General features: G+C 49.5%; 1 protein-coding gene across 1 annotated transcript in view; it reads right to left on the reverse strand.

The window, feature by feature from the left end:
* Positions 1 to 3,457, reverse strand: part of Ergic1 (endoplasmic reticulum-golgi intermediate compartment 1) — a 115,911-nt gene extending 112,454 nt beyond the window's left edge. Inside the window, exon 1 of the mRNA XM_004665019.3 lies at positions 3,348 to 3,457. Coding sequence (XP_004665076.1) covers positions 3,348 to 3,367 — 20 coding nt within the window. The 5' untranslated portion in view covers positions 3,368 to 3,457. The remainder of the gene's footprint in view (positions 1 to 3,347) is intronic.
* Positions 3,458 to 16,793: the final 13,336 nt, after the last annotated feature.

Consider the following 16,793-nt stretch of genomic DNA (forward strand, 5'->3'; position numbering starts at 1 on the left):
CGTTTGCAGCGGTAGAAGGTCCTGGCATGCCCAATTTATATCTGCCTCTTTCTCTCTCTCTCTCAAATAAATAATAATAATAATAATAATTTAGATAGATAGATAAAACAAATTCAAGGACCAAGGGGGAGGGCCTTAGGCTGTCGCTCAGCGATAGAAAGTTTGCTTAGCATGCATGGGGCTCTGGGTTCCATTCCTAGCACCAACACAAGAAATGAGGATGCAGAAGTCCCCACCGAGAGGAGAAAATGTGCTCAGAAATGAAATACTGGCACATGCCACCACACCACACCTTGGCTCTCTTGAATGGACTGGAAAGGTGTTTCCAAGAATAACTCTGGCTCAAGCACTGTTTCAGGTGCTAGAGATGACTGTGAATACATGAGACAAATCCTTGTCCCTGGGAGCTCAAGTATTAACAGGCGAGAAGAGAATAAGCCTAACAAAGAATGAATTCCTGTTAGATGACAGTTGCTTAGATCACAGGGCAAAAATAAAAGAGAGTAGAGGTTAGAAACCACTCCCCCACCCTGTCCTTACCATGGTAAATTTTTTCTTTAGAATTTATTTGATATGCACACATGCATGTGTGTGCATGCGCATGCGCTCCTATGCCCAGAGTCTCATGTCATTGCAAATAAACACCAGGTGCATGCACCACTCTGTACTTTTCTGGCTTTACATGGGTGCTAGGGAACAGAACCCAGGCCCACAGGCTTTGCAAGCATGCACCATGAACCCCTGAGCTATCTCCCTACCTCACCCCCCCTTACTCCGGTAATCGCATCATCTAACAATCCTACTTGGGTGCGAACACTGACGGTGCCCGTTTCACAGGGTTGGGGAACAGCAAAGGTAAGTAAGTCACAAGGATTTACGGAAGAGCCACAGGATGCCTGATTTGTCCCTGCCCTGAACTGATGGGGGCAAGGGATGTCCTAATCAGTGTTATGCCCTGGGCAGTGCCCACCATTCTCGACAGATCTGACAGGGTGGGGGCCCTCTAAGATTTCCCCCCCTCCCCAAAGCTAAGGTTTGGAGCTACAGCCCAAAGTCCAATCCAAGCTTCCCTCGTGTGTCCTTCCAGTACTGGGGTCTCCCTTTCCTATGACTTAAAGGGAAGATTCAAATTCCATCTCGAGTGACAAGCCATGAGATGTCAGGCTGGCTTATCCAGTGGCACATATTCCTTGCACATCCCCACTAATGCGACCCAGCCACTCTGTGGGAATGCTGTGAGCGTTGGACCACATGCCACTTACGAAGCAATTAACAGAGGGCTGAGCGAGGTGTGACACTGCATGTGGTGAGACTAGTAGATCCTGAAGGTGAGGATAGTAGGACCTTCCTTCACATGGAGTCCTGAGGCATTTTGGTGATGAGACCAGAGGACAGATTTGCTGGGCACACACTGTTTACCTCCCAAGGGGCAATTGTGAAGCGGTGAACTATTCTCGTTGCTTTTCAGTGAGCCCAAGCAAGTGCCTGGGGGACTTATTAAAACTCTTCATTTAGCTAAGAACGCATGGCACCTGGGCACTCAGGGTCTTCAGCATGCCCGGGCAGTCCTGGGGGCAGTGGCCCTTCAGAGCTGGGCTGTAGTCCCTTTAAATATCAATGCCTAGAGCAGGCTGGTGAGCGGACAAGATGAGAGCTGGCTGACCCACCTCATTTTCCTTATTTCCACTGACCTGGTCCCCTTACCCCAACTTCCAAGTGGAACACAGCCCTCCAGGAGAATGAAAGGATTCAGTGACTCAACAGCAGTGATTTCTTCAAAGTTCAAAAATCCCTGGAATCATGTGTGGATCAGGAAGGGGGGTAGGAACCTTTACTGTCAGCCGGGTTTGGGGTATCCGGGAATGGATGTGTCAATAGCAGCTCTTTCAGTGTGGACACACTGCAGTATGAGGACAGCCCCTGAACTCCAGAGCTGGGGTCCAAGGTACCCTGCACCTGCATGTATTGGTCTCAGGGTCCAGCTGCCTCAAAGGAGCAGGAAACTGGCAAGTGTTTGCCAAATGGCATCGGTGCCCAGGACAGGCTAGAAAACCACGGTCAGCTGGTCAAGAGGTCAAAGGCTGGCATACTTCTCCAGGCCTAAACCCCAGCACCCCCCCATGTGCCGTGGGGTGACAGCAGGCTAGGGCCCTTTCTCCCTAAACGGACTGTCCCTGGGTTACTTCATTCACACTAGTGAGAGAGAGGGAGGAGGCCTGTAACAGAGGCAGCCAGAATTCCTGCTTTTTGGAAGTTGGGAAGGCTCACAGAGAACCCCTCGGGGCACAAATGCCCTGCCTCTGAACTCCCCATTCTGTACAAGCAGGGCTGCTGGTAGCTCATCCTCTCCATTCTCCCCAATTTACAAGTGGTGAAACTGAGACTCTGGGGCCCAGACACTTGCTGGGCAGCAAGGGGAGGTTTGCAACTGAAGTCTTTGCTCGTAATTTCCAGAACACATCCAGTTACTCAGGGGTGCAAGGGCCAAGATTCTAATACAGTTCCTCCAAAGGACCAACTACATTCTCAGCCTGGGGCCCAGCCGGGCCATTCAGAGAGTTTATCTCAAGGGAATGTCTGGTGTAGACCCCCCCCCCCCGCTCCCCCTCCCCTCCTTCCCCAGGCTGGCTTCCAGAATGCCTGGCCCTGGCTGCACCACAGTGAATTACGAAGGAGCAGGACCCTACCTACCAAGGCACCCAACGGGTGGCAACTACGAAAAGCCTGGCCCCCCCGCTGCAGAGCCCTGCCCCCCGAGGCTCCCGACCTCCTCCCCTCCCCGCACCCTAGAACCAGGCTGGAAGGGGAAAGGCCTCCATGGCTGGTGGGCTGGGATGGGGGCGGGGAGCCTGGGGCTCTGAAGACCTAAGCCTCTCCAGCTGTGGCCGGTGACGCGATGGGACTGCTAGGCCGGCGGATCTCAGGGGTGCAGGTGGAGAGGCGCCCCCGCCACACCTGTCTGCCGGGGTGAGGTCCGCCAAGGAAGGAAGGCTCCGGGGGGTGGGGGGCGAGCAGGGGTGGGCTAGGAGAAAATCCTGACTGGTTCCCAACAGGAGATGGGGGAGGGAAATCTGGCTTGCATGCTGGGGGAGGGGAGTGCAAGGTGTCGAGGCAGGCTGGAGACCCGGCGCTGCGCAGAGAGGGTGCAAGCGGGGTTGGGGTGGGGGGTGAGGGAGGGATCGGCGGGCTCTGGCTGGCTCAGGGCTCAGGCCGCGGGTCCCCGAGGCCCGGAGAGGCATGCATAGAAGAGAGGGAAGCTGGGGGGGGGTGGGGGGTTGCGGGTTGCTCCTTGGCCTGCAGCAGGAAGGGTCCCCTCCAGCCAGACGGGGACCCGAGGCCACACTCACCTCCTGAAGTCAAAGGGCATCGTGCCGCTGCGCCGGGGGATGGGAGCGTGGCAGGCCAGGCGGGCCGCAGCGCCGCGTGGGTTCGAGCCCGCTGCCAACGCCTCCTCGGCCGCCCCGCCCCCGCCGGACGCCCCCAGACACTCGCCACTCGCCTCCCGCCGCCGGGAAGTGACGCTCCGCGCAGCCCATTGGACGCCGCCCGCCGCCCCCGGCCGCCCCTTCCGCCGCCCGGTTAAAGGGGCCCGAGGGCTGGGTCTCTTTAAGGATGGGGAGGGGGGGGTTGCAGCGCGGGCTGTGGGCCCAGCTTCCCCAAGGACTCCAGCCTTCCTTCTCCACTCCGTTTTCCTGTCCTCACTGAGGCCTGGAGCAAATCTCTCTATCCCTCCTCCATCGTTCCTTCCTTTCCTTTCTTTCTCTCTTTTTTGCATGTGTTAAGAAAAATGTCTTTGACTTGGGAACATCAGAGGGGGTGAGCCAGGTTCAAGGCCCTGCCTGGTATTCTTGGTTCTCTGCATAACCAAGAGGTGTAAATGCTGGGGGAGAACAGTGGAGGAGACGTAGGCTGGGGTTGGCTTTAGGAATGGTTAGTCGTCCCGTGTCTCCCACTCCTGCTTGTGCCTCTCTAGAAAAGCCACTCTACCTCTGGGAGCTGTCCCCCGCGCCCCCCCCCCCCACTGTTTTCCCCATCTGCGTACCGACTCACCTGGGCTTTTCCTGGGTATCAAAGTTGAAAGTTGAGCCCCGTGTGGTGGTGCACACGTCTTGAATCCCAGCACTTGGGAGGAAGAGGTAAGAGGATCAGTATGAGTTCGATGCCAGCCTGGGCTAGAGCGGAGACCTGACCTCAAAAAAAAAAAATAAACAAATTTGCAAATTGAGCACCTGGCAGCCCTGGTGGGAATTGGAGTCAGCTTCTGGTTTCAGTTGGACCTGGGTCCAGGCAGGACGTGTAGGGTAACCACAGACACACTGGTTCTACAGGCTGACTCGGCCCCAGCTGACGGCTCATGAACCCTTGAAACCACAGGCAGGTTCCTCATCTATAGAGAGAGCGAAGCATGGGCTGGAGAGATGGCTTAGTGGTTAAGGCGCATGCCTGTGAAGCCTAAGGACGCAGGTTCGATTCCCCAGACCTCAAGTAAGCCAGATGCACATGCATCTGGAGTTCGTTTGCAGTGGCTAGAGGCCCTGGCATGCCCATTCTCACTCTCCTCCCTCCCCCTTTCTGTCTCTAATAAGTAAATAAATAAAAATAAAACCTTTAAAAAAATAAAAAGAGAGCTGGGCGTTCGAGGCCATCCTGAGACTACATAGTGTGTTCCAGGTCAGCCTGAGCTAGAGTGAGACCCTACCTCAAAAAACCAAAATAATAATAATAATAATAAAATAATAAAAAATAAACAAAGGAAGGCAGGTTTGGCTAGGGCCAGTAAAACATGCTGGAGCACCATGCACTATGATCCCTCCACTTTCTTCTCCGTTTTGAACCCCCCACATTCCCCTTCTGGTCACAGCTTTGGACTCTTGGGGGAGAGGAGGAAATTTCAGCCTATTCTGGAAGCCCAAGAGCAGCCCCTGGGCAAGGATATGTATCAGCCCTTTGCAGGAGGGAAGTTATGTGATGTGCTCATTTGAACTCATGTCCTCCCTTTTCAGAATGTGGTCCAGAAGCTGTCCATGTGGGCACCACAGGGAACATTCTCGTTCAGTCCACTAAACCAGATGTGTATTTATCATGACCTCCAAGGTCAGTGAGTGTCTTGCGCAGAGTCGACGCAAAGTGGGATTGACTAGTGTTGCTATTTTTGCCCAGTGTTTGGCTGGGCACATGAAACTTGTATTTCCCAGATTCCCTTGCAGCTAAGCATGACTGTGTGGTTGAGTCTGGCCTTCACAATGGAAGCGAGAACGCCTTCCAGTGGCTTCAGGGATGATTAGTGTGTGCTCTTGGCCCTCTGTGTTCTTTTCTCATTTCACCTGCCTGCCTGGAATGTGGCTATCACCACCCTGGACCACAGGATGGAGACCTCACAGAGCAGGGTGACAAGAATGAAGGAGCATGGGTGGCCTCACTAAGTGGCCCCATACTTACACACAAGAGAGAAATAGATATTTATTGTATTGAAGCTACTGTTATTTGAAGTTTTGAACGCTTAAACCTGGTTCTAATGCTAACCTATCTGCTCATTCTAATTACTTGACTGTTGAAACGCCGTGGTTGGGGTCAGCTGTCTGCCCCCATTTGAGCGCTTACCTGGAGTCCCCTATTGTCTGATTCCACGATCCCTGCAGGCTTCTTTGGGGAATTGGCACACTTTGTGATTAAATTATTGGACTAGTACCTACAGCCTCAACTGGTAGGTACCTGAACGAGAGTACCTGTTTGTTCCCCATCCTGTCCCACATCCGGCCGGGAGCAGGCAGGGTAACACACTCGGAAGGCAGAATGGCCATGAGGACCAGCCTTGCCGTAGGACAGAGAGAACGGGGTGGAGTGGGCACGTTAACAAGAGGCTCTGTGGGGGCGGTTGACGTTTCGAAGAAAACCAGGTTGTCAGTGTCAGGTGGTCCACCCGCCCAGGAGACGGTAGGAGATGGAGCGAAGGAAAGCAGATTGGATGCTGCAGTGTGAACACTCTGTGATGCCAGCCTCCAGGAGTTCTCATCTCTGGCATCCCCATGCCATTTGTGTAACAATCATCACCCACAATGACGAGGGCTGATCTGTGTAACCAACAGGAAATTACCGAATGTATGACTCCTAAGGCTAGGTTTCAAAAGACATTGCGCCTTCTCTGTAGACCCGCTTGAATCACTTGTTCTGGGGGAAGTCCAACTGCCGTGTGCTTTTAAAACAGTTTTTAAGTTGATTTGCCTATGGAATGGGGCAGGGGGTGTGGGGACGCGCCAGCAGGAGTCTCTTGCCACTGCAAATGAATGCCAAATGCTTGCATCACCTTTTGTATCTGGCTTTATGTGGATCCTAGTGAATTGAACCTAAGCTGGCACGCTCTGCAAGCAATCACCTTTAACCACTGACCCGACTCCCCACCCCCCAACTGGCATATCTTAAAGATGCTCCTAAAGCGATCCATGTGGTAAGGACCCCAGGCCTCCTGGCAGCAGCCAGGTGAGGAAGCCACCTTCCTCAGCCTAGGTCAAGCCTTCCAATATGCAACATGGACCCCTGATTTAACTCTAGCCTCAGGAGGGGGACCTGAGCCCAAACCACTCACTAAACTGCTCCTGAATTCCTGACCCCTAGAAACTGCATGCCAGCAGGTGTGTAATCCACTGAGGTGTGGATGATGGCTTATATCAAATAGTCAATAAGGAACACACTCTACTCTCACTCATCTGCTACCTTGCCTTCCTCTGTCTCACCTCCCCTCACCCCTCAGCTGGCAGGTGGATATAGAAAACCACTTTGGGAATCAGATGTCTCTAGCTGGGTGGCCTCAGAGGCATTGCTCAACTGGCTGGGTGTCTGGATCTGAAACAAAGGGTAATAGCTCCTTACTTGTGATAGATAGCCTCTGGTTGCCCCAGTGACTACACCACCTTGTGCCATCCCTTCCCTGCCAGCATGGGCTGGACTGACTCATATCTAATGGGTGGAACACGGCAGAGAGATGGGCACACTGCTTCTGAGATTGGATGAAAAACAATAGCAGTTTGTCTTGGACACTGAGCTGAGGTCTGATGTGTCAGCTTCCTAGAGGAGGCCTGTTGTGAGGCTGCCCTGCGGAGAAGCCTGTGTGAGAGCTTGCAAGCAAAATTTCCTGGACCAGGGCTGGAGAGATGGCTTAGCGGTTAAGCACTTGCCTGTGAAGCCTAAGGACCCCGGTTCGAGGCTCGGTTCCCCAGGTCCCACGTTAGCCAGATGCACAAGGGGGTGCACGCGTCTGGAGTTCGTTTGCAGAGGCTGGAAGCCCTGGCGCGCCCATTCTCTCTCTCTCTCCCTCTATCTGTCTTTCTCTCTGTGCCTGTCGCTCTCAAATAAATAAATAATTAATTTAAAAAAAATTTCCTGGACCAGACAACATCCATGTGCGTGAGCTTGGATAGGGATCACACTCAATTCTAACTAAGCCTTAGGACATTTCAGCCCTGTTGGTGACTGGGCCTCATGAAATGCCCTGACCAGAGGTACCCAGCTCAGCTACACCTAGAGTCCCCACAGAATGGAAAATGCTTATTGTTTTAAGTCCCCAGGTTTGCACCGAATGGTGCCGCAGCCACAAGTATTCCACACGTCGCCCTGCTTGTTGTGAAGAGACCGGTAGCATGTGTCATGGCTGGCACACAGTAAGCACCCATTAAATGCTTGCTGAATCAATCAATCCATAAACAAAACAAAACAAAAAAAGTCCTATCAGGAAGCAACTTCCCTGAACTCACATGCTCACTCTTTTCCACCCGCTCCTGCCAGAAACGTCATTGAAAGTTGTTTTAGGCGGGGACTGGCTGGGTCAGCTTTGTTTTTCTGTAATGGGAGGCTGGTTTGTGTTCCATAGGAGTGGCTAGCTAGCTCAGCCAGGCCCTGGCTGAAAAGAGATTAAAATACAACAACCTTTTGTCAATTCACCGGAGGACTTAAGCAACTTAGATTTCACAGCAAGGCTCTGAACACGTGGCTCTTCTTCCTAACCAGAAGGTGCTTATCATTTTTTTAAACAATTATCTACTGGGCACTTAAAAAAAAAACTTTAAATAAAGATTTTATTTTTATTTTTGAGGCAGGGTCTCATGCTAGCCCAGACTGACCTAGAACTAATTCTGTAGCCCAAGCTGGGCCTTAAACTCATGGTTATTCTTTTATTTCGCCCCCCCCCCCCACCAGTGCTTGGATTAAAGACTCGAGCCACCACTTCCAGCCTCATTTTAATTTAATTTAATTTATTTATGTACTAGCAGAGAGAGATAGAGAGAATAGGCACACCAGGGGTTCCAGACACTGCAAACAAACTCCAGAGGCATGCGCCACTTTGTGCATCTAACTTTACATGGGTACTGGGGAATCAAATCCGGGTTGGTAGGCTTTGCAGGCAGGTGCCTTAAACACTAAGCCATCTCTCCAGTCCCTTATTTTTATTATACGTTTATTTACTTATTTGAGAAAGATAGAATGAATGGGCATTCCAAGGCCTCTTGCCACTGCAAATGAACTCCCTGATGTATGCCCCACTTTGTGCATCTGGCTTTACATAAGTACTGGGGAATCAAACCCAGACTGGCAGGCTTTGCAGGCAAATGCCTTTAACCACTGACCCAACTCTCCAGCCCTTATTTTTATTTTTTATTGAAAAAAAATTTATGCATGTATATAGTGTATTTTGATCATGATCACCTCACATTACTTTCTTTTGTTCCCCTCCCTGTACCCTTCCACTGCACCCCTTCTTTCCAACCAGTCCCTTTGCTACTTGGATGTCTGTTTTTTTCTCTTTGTGTATTTGTGTCACCCACCAAATTTAATTAGGATCGCCTGCATGAGCCTGGATAGGGGGTTATTTAACAGAGCACATTCAACTTGCCAGTGACTATATATACCCCTGGGGAAGATGTCTGCTGCTCCCCCAGCAACCATGAATGCTCACTGGACACGACCTAGTAGAAGGTTCTCTGCGTGTGGAGATGAGCGTGCTATGGCTTCTACCTCAAGAAGTAGAGGAAGAATGTGTAGCAGAAGTGTGGGGCTAAAATTAGGGCAGGAAAACATTACAAGCCATTGCCAAGGCCCTTAGTTCCCCATCAGGAATAGAAGGCAAGACCCTATTGCTGAAGACTCCACATGCTTGGGCTGCAAGGCCACTGAGAAACTCTGCTGGAGCTGAGCTGAAAACCTCCTCCATGTAGACCAGCTGGCAGAAAGCTGGAAAAAGCTATGCTGCATGTAGCTCCATGGGAGAGAGAGAAGTCATCAGTGAAGATAAATAACAGTGGGCACTGCAAGTCTTAAGTCTGGCCAGACAGGCCAAATGAGCCAAAGGGTACAATAGTGGCATGCGTGCTGTGGGAGAAACCAACCACTCAGTAATTGGACTGGAGGCCCGCACCATGGGAGGGAATACGTGCCTGGTACTGAAAACGTATGACCAAGGAGATGATGAGCCCCAAGGGTGTAACGCCTGCTGGTGTCTGGCTAAATGCACATATTGTGCTCACCAAACTGCCCAGTAAGCACTTCTCTTACTGTCCATACTCATATATTAATGCTACTCTCACTTTTGGATTAGAGAAGTTTCTCTTTTCAGATGGTCGTGACCTCTGGGATGACTCAAAAGGCACCATGGTGCTGAGAAGAAGTGACAGAGGAGTGCTCAGCACTGAAACATCTCTATCACACCCTCCAAAGCTCGGGGTCCACTGTGGAAGAGGTGGAGGAAAGAATGTAAGAGACAAAGGAAGGGTTGGACTGCTTACAATGCCCTCTTCCTGACACAAAATGGCCTGGATATCCAAGACCTCGCAATGCCTGGTACTACCTACACAGGACCTTCATAATAGGAGGAAAAGATGATGACATCAAAATAAAAGACTAATTGAGAGGGGGAGGGGCTATGATGAAGAGTGGATTTGTGAAGGGGAAGTGGGGGAGGGAATTATAATGGTTTATTGTTTATAATTATGGAAGTTGTCAATAGAAAAAAGTTTTTAAAAGGCACACATACAATAGTAATAGTAAAAGAAAAATATTAAGGGCAGGGTACCAATGCCAAGTCCAGCTGTGAGTGGTAAAGGAAGTTCAATGGACTGGGAGTCCCAGGGATGGCAATTACCTTCTCATTGCTAGGACAAAACACCCAACCAGACAGAGCTTATGTGAAGAAAGGGTTTATTTCAGGTTATAGTCTTTTTATTATTATTATTATTTGAGAGAGGGAAAGAGGCTGCAAGAAAGAGAGAGAGAAAATGGGCTTTCCAGAGCTTCCAGCCACTGCAAATGAACTCCAGATGCATGCGCCACCTTGTGCATCTGGCTTTTGTGGGTCCTGGGGCATCAAACTGAGGTCTTCTGGCTTTGCAGCCAAACGCCTTAACTGCTAAGCCATCTCTCCAGCCCGTCAGGTTATAATCTTCAGAGGAGGTTTCATCATGGTGGAGAAGGCAGGGCAGAGCAGCGCGCAGTGGCTGGCAGCAAACAGAAGAGAAGGAACTAGCTATCTCTGATAAGCTGGGATAATATACCTTGAGGTCTGCCCACAGTGACACACTTCCTTCAGCAAGGCTCCACCTCCCAAATGTCCACCAGCTTGGACCAAGCATTCAAAATACCCAAGGCTGGGCTGGCAAGGTGGCTTAGCGGTTAAAGCACTTGCCTGCAAAGCCTAAGGACCCAGATTCAACTCCCCAAAACCCACATAAGCCAGATGCACAAGGTCATGCATGCACACATGCATCTAGAGTTCAATTACAGTGGCTAGAGGCATGCCAATTCTCTCTCTCTCTCTCTCTCTCTCGCTCTCTTTCTCACAAAAAATACTTGAGGCTGTGGGGGACATTTTACATTCAAACCACCATAGGTTGGGAGTCCCTAATTCTAGCCATCGGGATGAGGTGGTCTGAACCATAGATACCATGTCAAATCAGTGCATGCTGTCCATTGGCAGGAGAAAGAGAAGGGGATGGAGTTGAGGGTGAGGGAAAGAGGGGTAGCTATGGATTTCCAGCACAGCTAAATCCAGGTGCTTCAACAATTAAATCAGGAATGTCTGTCCCTATCCCCAGGTTCATTGCTTTTCTTCTGGCTGTATCTTGAGGTGGGCTGTCTTGAGTGTTGGCGGAATGTAGCTCCAAGCTGACATTTTTCCAGCCAGCAGCTCCCACAAATCAAGATTGTCTCTTCCTAATACCTCCTGTGAAGTTTTTTTTTTCTGACCCTCAAAGTCTTGGCTTAGGTCACATCCCTGAACAGTGGCTTCTAGGGAGTGGACATCCTGACTGACCAGACCTAGGCTAACCAGGGCTGGGGATAGAGTCAGTCTCACCCTGCGAATGGACACGGAATTAGGTGGGAGTTCGGGAGTTCCCTAAGGCAAAGTCCAAGCAGTGTTTCCAGACACAGTAGAGATCCTATCAGAAGGTTAAAACATCAAGCATCAGGGGTAGGAAGTTAGGGAAGGCTTCCAGGAAGAGTCTGAGCCAAGACAGGAAGTAAAAGTCAAAACTGGTCACCAGGAGAGAGACAAGTTGAGTGTATCAGTTATCTACTGCTGCATAACAAATCAAACTGAAAACTTTAAAACAGCATGCGCAATGCCTAAGGATCAGGAATCTGGGGGCAGCTTAGCTGGGTGCTGATTCAGTCAGGACTGCAGTCCTAGCACTGGAGAGACAGCTCAGCAGTTAAAGGTGATTGCTTGCAAAGCCTCGTGGCTGGGTTCAATTTCCTGGAACCCATGTAAAGCTGGATGCACAAAGTGGTGAATGGTGAGTGTGTCTGAGTTTATTTGCAGTGGCAATGAGCCCTTGTGTGCCCAGACATATTCTCTCCCTCTTTCTCTCTCTCAATTTTTTTTCCAACATAGTCTCTCTCTAATCCAGGCTAACCTGGAATTCACTATGTAGTCTCAGGGTGGCCTTGAACTCATGGCAATCCTCCTACCTCTGCCTCCCAAGTGCTGGGATTAAATGCATGTGCTACCATGCCTGGCTTCTAATCTCATCTTATTTATTTGGCAAAGAGAAGACTAGGGAGGGAAAGAGAAAATGGGAGCACCAAGGCATCCAGCCTCTGCAAACGAACTCTAGACTCATGTAAGCATCAGGCTTATATGGGTCGTGGGGAATCAAATCTGAGTCCTTTGGCTTTGCAGGCAAGCACCTTAACCGCTAAGCCATCTTTGCAGCCTATCTCATTTCTTTCAAAGACTTCAGTCCTAAGGCAACTGGAACCCAAGGAGCTCAGCCACCTCCTCTGCCTCCCCTGCATAGGCTCCTGCAGGATACTGTTGATAACATTGCTATCCCTAGTGTAATTGAAGAGAGAGAGAGAGCCCACAGGTTCATGTTTTGAACCCTTGGTCCCCACCCTGTAGTGCTATTTTAAAAGCTGTAGAGCCTTCATGAGGGAGGTGGGTCCTGCCTGGTAGAAGTAGGTTACTTGGAGCAGGTCTTTGATGCTGAAACCTGCTCGTGGTTCTGGCCCCAAGCTCCTTATTTGCCAGTACCATGCCTTCTCCACCGTGATGGACTGTAACCCTCTGACACCGTGAGCCAAAGTAAATCCTTCCTCCGTTAAGTGGCTTCTGTCAGCTGTTTGGTCTCAGAAACGACTTGCAGGTTCTCCCAGGTCTGGCTGCATTGCATGCTGTGTAAGGAAGGTGGAGCATGGTTGGTAGGAGAGAGAAGGGCCCAGCAGTAGTCTGAGCTAACTTCAACTTGGGCTCCATTCCCCAGCACCCATGTACAGCTGGACACAAGCAGTGGTGCATATGTCTGCAGGGCAAGAGACACATGGCAAATACATAAATTATTTCTCAAAAAGAACGCGAGATTTCTTGAGTAATCAGATGATGAGAAGATCTTGTTCTTCGGAGTAGTGAGTCCTGCTATGAAGTGACTTCTTTAGGGGACATAGCCTAAGGCAGGGCAGATTCATCAGCGCTGTCAGACATTTGACTCATGTTTGCTTCTTAGGTTTTCCAGATAAAGCCAGAGTCTTTCTAACCACCTCATGCAGTGACCACCACCATCCCTTTACCCACCTCACACAGCCCCCGCCACAATCTACCTCCGCCAGCTCTCACCTAGCAGGTGTCACTCTGCTGTTCTGGCCGGGGAGGACTGTCACCATGTCTCAGGCTCAATAAGACCACTCCTGCCTCAGGGCCTTTGCGCAGCTACCTTGATTGAGTGCCATCTTCCAGGCTGTTTATTTTTATTTACTTATTTGAGAAAGAGGCAGAGAAAGAGCGGGGAGTGGGGGAGAGAGACAGAATGGGCATGCCAGAGTATCCAGTCTCTTCAAACAAACTCCAAATGTATGTACCACCTTGTGCAGATATCTGGCTTATATGGGTCCTAAGGAATTGAACCTGGGTCCTTTGGCTTTGCAGACACATTCCTTAACTGCTAAGCCATCTCCCCAGCCCTTCCAGGCTATTTGAAGTCTGAAACCATGACAAAAAATATAGCATGGGGCTGGAGATATAGCTTAGGTGTTAAGGTGCTTGCCCAAGAAGCCTAAAGACCCATGTTTGACTCTCTAGATCCCATGTAAGCCAGACGCACAAAGGTGAGGCAAGCAGAAGGTTGCATGTGTCCACGAGGTGGCATAAGTATCTGGAGTTCAATTTCAGTGGCTGTGGCCCTGGTGTGCCAATTCTCTCTCCGTCTGTCTGTCTGTCTCTCTCTAAAAATACATATATAGCATGGGACTAAACAGTAATGTCAAATGTGTTGAGTGTTGATACAGCTTGGCAGTGTACTAGATTTGTCATCATTGTCACCACAAACTCATGAGGAATGTGTGATGTACACTACGACATGGATTATGATGTCACTGGAGAAATTTTTCAGCTCCATCATCATCTGAGGACATCATGTTCTCATATGCAGTTCATTTTCACTCAAAATGTTAGGAATACAGATATGTTGGGAGTCAAGTCCTGATGCTGGAGATGGGAATTACAAACAGGGACTAGGGGACGCCCTAGGAGAAACAAGGTGCCTTTGAGTTGGAATTGGAGGTTTCTGTTAGTCAGCTTTCCTTCACTATAACAAAATGCCTGAGATGATCAACTTATGAAGAGAAAATAGGGGTTGGGAAGATGGCTCAGCAGTTAAATGTAATTGCTTGCAAGTCTTGGAAGCCCTGGTTTGATTCCCCAGTACCCATGTGAAGGCAGATGTACAACTTGGTATCTTTCTCTTCCTCTCACCCTCCCTCCCTCCCTCTTTCTGATACAAATAAATAAATAAAATATTATGAAAGAAAAAACATTTATTTAGAAGTTCCTTATGTCTACAGTCAGTTCGCCTTATTGATTTTGTGCTTGTGGCAAAATAGTGCCAGAGTATGACATGAGAATGTAGAGTAGTGCAAAGCTGCTCATATTGTCATGGCAAGAAAAAACCAGGAATGATGGGCTGGAGAGGTGGCTCAGCAGTTAAAGGTACTTGCTTGCAAAGCCTGAGGGCCTAGGTTTAATTTCCCTAGTACCTACATAAAGCCAGATGCACAAAGGGGCACACATTAGCAGTGCAAGAGGCTCATTCTCTTTTTCTCTCTTACTCTCTCTCTCTCTCTCTCTCTCAGTGTCTTCTTGCAAATAAACAAATAAAAATATTTTTTAATAAAAAGCAGGAAGGAAGCCAGGCGTGGTGGGGCTCACCTTTAATCCCGGTACTCAGAAGGCAGAGGTAGGAGGATCACCGTGACTTCGAGGCTACCCTGAAACTATTCCAGGTCAGCCTGAGATAGAGCAAGACCCTACCTCAGGAAAAAAAAAAAAACAACAAAAAAAAACCATGAAGGAGACAGGACACCTGAGGACCGTTGGTCTAGCCCACTGTGTGTCCGGAGCCAGATCCCTTTCTGCTGTGGATATGTGAAGTTGCAGGCCAGCTGCTATGCCTTCTGTACCATGATGAGATTCCCCCTTGAAACTGTAAGCCTGAAATAAGCCCTTTTCTCTAATGAGCTATTTCTGGTCTGTTATTTTGTCCCAGCATAATTGCTAGAACCTCCCATTGGGCTCCACTTGCAGAATCCACAACTTCAACACATGAGCTGTTGGAGGACATTCAAACTCACTGCTGAGGTTTTGATGTGAATGTATGGATTTTAGAATGTGCACACATAGAGCAATGGATGGGTGGGTAGATAATCTCTTCTCAGCCTTTTGGCTAAAATCATTTGTGGATAGATGGATAGACAGGTGTGTGTGTGTGTGTGTGCGTGTGTGTAGCTGTGGTCTGGCTGGGAAGGGCTCAAAGCAATGACATACTTAGCTGTCCAGATCTTGGTTCCTAAATACTAGTCTCCAATAACTATGAGCAAAGGCCTTTAGACAAGAAGTCAACACTCACACTAGAACAGGAAAAGTACCAGTTGAGTCTGGAGCTCCAGGCATGATGGCAACATGTCAAAAGGACCCAAGAGTCAGATGGAAGGCCAAGTCTGGGACAATTTCAACACGAAAACTGATCACGTGGGCTGGAGAGATGGCTCAGCAGTTAAGGCATTTGCCTGCCAAGCCTATTGACCTGGGTTCAATACCCCACTACCTATTGAGCCAGATGCACAGAGTGGCACATGCATCTGGAATTTGTTTGCACTGGCTGGAGGCCCTGGTATGTCCATTCTGTCTCTCTCCCTCCCTCTCTCTGTATCTCTCTGCCTGCAAATAAATAAAAATACTGATCATGATTATCATGGGTAGTGACACATGTAAGAAATAAAGCTTGGGCTGGAGAGATGGCTTAGCAGTTAAGCGCTTGCCTGTGAAGCCTAAGGACCCCGGTTCGAGGCTCGGTTCCCCAGGTCCCACCTTAGCCAGATGCACAAGGGGGCGCACGCGTCTGGAGTTCGTTTGCAGAGGCTGGAAGCCCTGGCGCGCCCATTCTCTCTCTCTCCCTCTATCTGTCTTTCTCTCTGTGTCTGCCGCTCTCAAATAAATAAATAAAAAATGAACAAAAAATTTTAAAACAAAACTGATTTCTTTAAAAAAAAAAAAAAGAAAGAAAGCTGTGTCAATTTGGAGTGTGAAAGATAAAGAACTCAATAAACATGAGGGCGAAGCCCTTCCTCAGGGTGCCAGTGAGCGAGCATGGAAACGGTGCAGTTAGAAGCCCCCTCTCAGTTTGCCCGCTGATGCAGGTGAGACTCATTGACAGCGGCACCACAGAGGTCAGTGTGCACAGTCGCCCTGGCAGGCACTCTTCTGGTGTCTTCCTCTTACTAGGAGAGATGAAAAGTACTCCAGCTTAGCCCAAGGCCTTGAAAAGGTGATTAGCCATTGTGGTGGTTTGAATGGATGTCTCCCAATAGATTCAGTTTTATTAAAGCTTCTTAGATTTCCAGCTGTGTGTAAGTAAGGATGAGGTGTCACTGTGTGTGGCTCCTAGGATCCAGCCCTAAGGTTTTATTTTTTTTTGTGGGGGGGGGTTGGATATAAAATTCTAGCCTAAAGGTATGCAGAATGCTTGAGCTCTGCCTGGGTTTCTGGAGTGTGCTTGCTAATGGTGGTATTTCTCTCTGTGTGGACCTGTGAAAGGGGACCAGCAACTTCCACCATTATGGAAGTTTCCCTCAATCTGTAAGCTTCAAATAAACTCCCTTCCTCCCATAACTGTGTCTGATTTGGACGTCCATCCCAACAATTAGAAGCTGACTGTGACGACAGCCATCTACAAAGCGAATCCTTCATGCCTGGAAATCTTGTCCACTTGGGAGCCTGCAATGAGGGTGACTCTCTTCTGCTGTGTCCTGCACTGTGC

The sequence above is a fragment of the Jaculus jaculus genome, chromosome 6, assembly GCF_020740685.1.
Source record: "Jaculus jaculus isolate mJacJac1 chromosome 6, mJacJac1.mat.Y.cur, whole genome shotgun sequence".
NCBI lineage: Eukaryota > Metazoa > Chordata > Mammalia > Rodentia > Dipodidae > Jaculus > Jaculus jaculus.